At 53.4% G+C, this 4,699-nt stretch overlaps 1 protein-coding gene across 1 annotated transcript in view; it reads right to left on the bottom strand.

The window, feature by feature from the left end:
* The window catches only part of ZNF574 (zinc finger protein 574), a 5,670-nt gene extending 1,001 nt beyond the window's left edge, over positions 1 to 4,669 (bottom strand). The window contains exons 1-2 of the mRNA XM_006142001.3: positions 4,274 to 4,669; positions 67 to 2,348 (exon numbers count right to left, since the gene is read on the bottom strand). Of these exons, the coding sequence (XP_006142063.1) occupies positions 67 to 2,348; positions 4,274 to 4,292 (2,301 nt within the window). The 5' untranslated portion in view covers positions 4,293 to 4,669. The remainder of the gene's footprint in view (positions 1 to 66; positions 2,349 to 4,273) is intronic.
* Between the last annotated feature and the right edge of the window lie 30 nt (positions 4,670 to 4,699).

Here is a 4,699-nt window from a genome sequence, read left to right as displayed (position 1 = left end):
CCGGAAGGCCTTGCCCCAGTCTGGACATGGGTATGGCCGCTCGCCCGTGTGGATGCGCCGGTGCACCTGCAGCGATGTCTCTGTGCTGAACAGTTTTTTGCACTCACTGCATTCCAGGCCCCGGCGTCGGGAAGGGGCTGCAGGGGCTGCAGTGGCAGTGCTTCCAAGCGCTGCGGGGGGAGTAACTGGTGTGCGAGAGGCCCGTGGGGCCCGAGGAGCTGGGGGCTCCTTGGCCAGGACCTCTCCAGGTCCAGCGGCCGCATGAGCTGCCTCGTGTGCCTGTAGCCGAGCAGCTGAGCCCACTTTCTTGCCACAGGTGCCACACTCAAAGCGCCGTGGGGCTTGGGTGGCAGCAGCTGCACAGCGGTGCTCACGGAGTCGCAGCGAGGAGGGGAAGGCAGCTCCACAAGATGGGCAGCGGTGGGGCTGACGCCCGGCATGGGCCACAAGCTGGTGTACTTCTAGTAGTCGACGCAGCAAGAAAGAGCGAGGGCATTCACGACACTTGTAGGGGTACTCGCCTGTGTGGTGGTAACGGTGCATGAGAAGGCGGTAAGGGCGGTGAAAACGTACCCCACATTCTTGGCAGCGGTAGGGGAAGTGTTGGGCATGCACTAGGCGGTGCTGTCTTAGAGTAGAACTTTGTGTAAAAGCTTTGCCACAGTCCCCACACCGGTAGGGTCGCTCCCCAGTGTGGGTGAGCCGGTGGCGAGCCAGATTGGCAGGCGAGTTGAAGGGCTTAGAGCAGTCAGGGCAAGGGAAGGGCCGTTCTCCTGTGTGTGTGCGCAGGTGGTTACGCACATGGGACTTTTTCTTAAACATCTTGCCACAAATGCTGCATTTATGGCGCCGCTCCAGCCGGTGCACAAAACGCTGGTGCCGGGTTAGCTGCAATGCCTTGCCAAATTCACGGCTGCAGAGGAGGCAGCGGTAGGTTCCTGGAGTAGCAGGTTCTGCTGAGGTCTCCTCAGACACAGGAGGTTCTGGGGCCTCTGGCTCTCCAGTCTCTGCTGGGGCTGGCTCAGAGAAACCGATGACAGGCTCCTCTGGTGGGACTGGGGTTGTGGGCAGAGGGACACCCCCTGCTCCATGGGTACGCCGATGATAAAGGAACTTGGTGAGGTTAACAAAGGTCTTTCCACATGGACACGAATGCAGAGGGTTCGGGGTGTGGGCTCGCCGATGGGTCAGGAGGAGGGCCTCTGTGCTGAAGGCCAGGCCACAGTCTACACATAAGAAGTGTGACTCACTGCTGTGGTCTCCAAGGTGCTGGTCCAGACTGGAAGGACTAGGGAAGACACGACTGCACAGAGGGCACTTAAAGACACCTTCCCGATGACTCCGCAGGTGCTGCTGCAGTTGGTGGGGTGAGAGAAAGAGCTGGTCACAGGCTGAGCAGAACAGCTCTTGGGTGGCTGTTCCTCCCGACTCTCCACTGTTATTCCTCCTGGCCCTGCGCCCCCGGCGATCGCGCCCAATGGCTTCACCATTGCGTAGTTCATAACTATGATCAGAGGCTGACAGGGGTTCAGGCTGAGACACAGGTACTTCTGCAGGTAATGAGGTCAGGGTCTCCTGCTGTAAAGCAGGCTCCTCAGACTCTGGGGCAGGAGCAGGAAAATGGGTGGCCTGGTGCTCCAGGAAGTCAGCTGGTAGCTGGAAGAGCTGGGAGCACTCAGAACACTTGTAGAGCAGCAACTCCACCTCAGTCACCACCTCAGTGGTGGTGGCAGCTGCAGATGGGACAGCTGCCCCTTCCCCACCCTCTTCTGCCTTCCGGTATGAGTGCTCTACAGCCACACGAGCCTGGCCCATAGGGGACCCTAGGACAACTGGTGACCCCAAGACAACTGGGGCGGGAGCCTTAGTGGGTGTGGCCCGGAGGTGCGTCTGCCGGTGATTCAACCAGAGCTCCTGGCTGGCAAAGAGAGCCTTACAATCCACACATTCATAGTGGATGGTGCTGGAGCTCAGTGGGGGTGCTTTGGGTGGTGGCTCAGCAGGCACTGTCTCCTGGGGTGCCATCATCTTCAGATGCAGCTCCTGGTGCTCCAGCAGCTGGGTGGGTGACATCAGCAATTGCCCACATTCCAGGCACTGGTACTGGCTCTCCTGCACCAGGGTCTGATAGAGACCTGTGCCTGAAGCTGTTTCTGTGGCCACAGTGACTCCAGGGTCAGCCACACCGACCAGCTCAAAGTGCTGCTGGGGCACATGAGAGTTTTGGTGCATGAGCACCTCCTCCAGGGATCCGTAGAGCTGGTTGCACTCAGAGCAGACATAGCGGTGCTCAATGTACAGGACTGTCTCCTCTGACTCCTCAGTCATGGCAGCAGCAAGGCCTTGGGCTGGAAGAGAGGAAAGCGGGGACAAATCAGTTAGGCTACTGCTTTCTCAGTCCTTCCAAGGACGGCTCTTTCCCCTTTATCACCTCCACTTCCCAATACCTTAGATCTATTTCTCTCTCTTCCTTATATTTTCCTACTCTCACCTCTTCTCAAAAATCCTTTCTCTCAACACACAGTATAAAAGCCTCAAACAACATCTTCCTGGCATTCCCTTCTTGGGGAAACCACCCCAAGACTCACCTCTGAATCTACTCATATCCTTGTAACCTGCCCAATTCTCTCATCTCCCACACCTCACAGCAGGCCCCAAGTCCCACCCATTACACAAGAACCGGTGTCCTCTCCTTACCACCTCACAAAGCTCCAATTTCCTCTCCAAGATACTCAGAAAAATTCTCACATAGGCCTTAATCCATTCCTCCTTCCCATGGCCTCTGTAAAAGTTCTCAGACCTTTTACATCCAGACCACTCATACTGTCCCAGTGTTCTGCACGCCACTTTCGGCACCTTCTCGTGGTATGACCCCTCTATTTTACACATATATAACCACTACTATACATCAACATTCTCTGGTGCCCAGATTCCTCACATCAAACTATCCTTTCCCCACAAATTTACTCACATTGGCCCAATCTCCATTTAGAATTTTCCTGCATTACTCACTTTCTCATAATATCCAGATACCCCCGCCCAACCCCTGCGAATCACTGAACTCCCTCTACAAATCAAGGCCCTCTCTCACATTCCTCACACACCACTATTCAGAATACTCAGACCTTTACAGAAGATTAACCCTTCCTTCATACCTAGATCCTTCCTACCACCCTAACCTGTGCCTCTAGGGCATATTTCATTTCATTATTATTTGAAATTTGACCAGAGAAAGAGAAAGTGGGAAAGCAAGCCACCAGGTCTGAAACTTGAACTGTGGGTGTCCATGTGGGAGTCCTGCACCCCAACCACCATGCCAGCTGCCAGCCTCCACTAGGGTATAAAGACACTTTTTTTAAAAAATAATTTTTTTTATCATTTTAACTTTATTTATTTTTATTTGACCCGAGGGGGACAGAGAGAGAGAGAGAGGGAAAGTGAGAAAGCAAGCCACCAGGTCCGGGGACTTGAACCGTGGTTGGTCATGTGGGAGCCCAGCGCCCTTAACCACCACACTACTTGCCGGCCCCTAAAGATATTCTTCACACTAATCTCTTCTTTTCTGTACTAAGACCAAATCTACAATTGTAATTCCCTCTGGGATACCCAGGTTCTCTCTTCATATTGACTTAAACCCCTCTTCTTCATACACATCCACCCGCCGTACCCTCTCTTCATATTAACCTAAGCTTCTCTCCCTTCACAAAAAACCCCAACCTTAGCCCACTCTATTGGGTCGTTGGAAAAGGCATGACACATTTTTGCACAGAATAACACTTCATGACTTTTCTGACGATCCAATAGGTATGCCCAGATTCCTCTTCTAAAAAGCATCCGCACACACTCTAGCCCACTTTAGGGATAACCAAACTTTCCTTTACAATGACACTTCTCACTGCCCAAATCCCCTTGGGGTTAATCCCCATCACACACTAATCTAGCAGACAAGACCCCTTCCTCACACCCAAACCCCTCTCAACAGTTTACTACTCTAGGGACACCCAGACCCCCAACCTCTTATCAACCTAACAGCTCATTCTCATTCCAGGAACACCCACGTCCTCTACCCCAGCACACAGATCTCTCACCACCTCATTCTCCCTCACTCAAATCCCATTTTCACCAAAGCCTAATTAGCTATCTGTACTTAAAAAATAATAATTAAAAAAAAAGCCCTACTTATCCCTAGCTATTCTAAAGACACCTAGAAACCCTTACGTTAACCCTTCATTGTACACAGAGACCTCTCTCAACTCAATCCAAGGGTACCCACCTCCCCGCCCCCGACACATTGGTTAAGCTCCTCTTCACAGTCATCTCCCCCATTCTTCACACTTGGAACTCTCCCTTAGCTCTGAACCTTCCCTTCAGGAGTAGCCATTTCCTTGTACCTTTTCACATCAAGCCCCCACTCACTACCCTAATTCTTTACACGCATCACTAGATTTTCCCCTACTTGAACTTAATTACCTCTCTTTTCACGCCCTAAGTCCCTCCCCGGTCACTAATGCCCTCTAGCCGCGGGCCCTCCTTCAATCCTGGACTGGTCCCCATCACCTAGCCCTTTCCCGGATATCCCACGGGGCCTTGGAGCCCTCTTCTGGGACAGCTCAAAGGCCTCCGCTGCCCACCCGGGTTCCTCCCCCCCCCAGTCCAAGCCCCGCCCCTTCTCACGCAGCCCAGCACTCGACTCTAGCCC

Source organism: Tupaia chinensis, unplaced genomic scaffold, assembly GCF_000334495.1.
Source record: "Tupaia chinensis unplaced genomic scaffold, TupChi_1.0 Scaffold000067_1, whole genome shotgun sequence".
Taxonomy (NCBI): Eukaryota; Metazoa; Chordata; class Mammalia; order Scandentia; family Tupaiidae; genus Tupaia; species Tupaia belangeri.
This window is presented reverse-complemented; position numbering and strand designations above follow the sequence as displayed.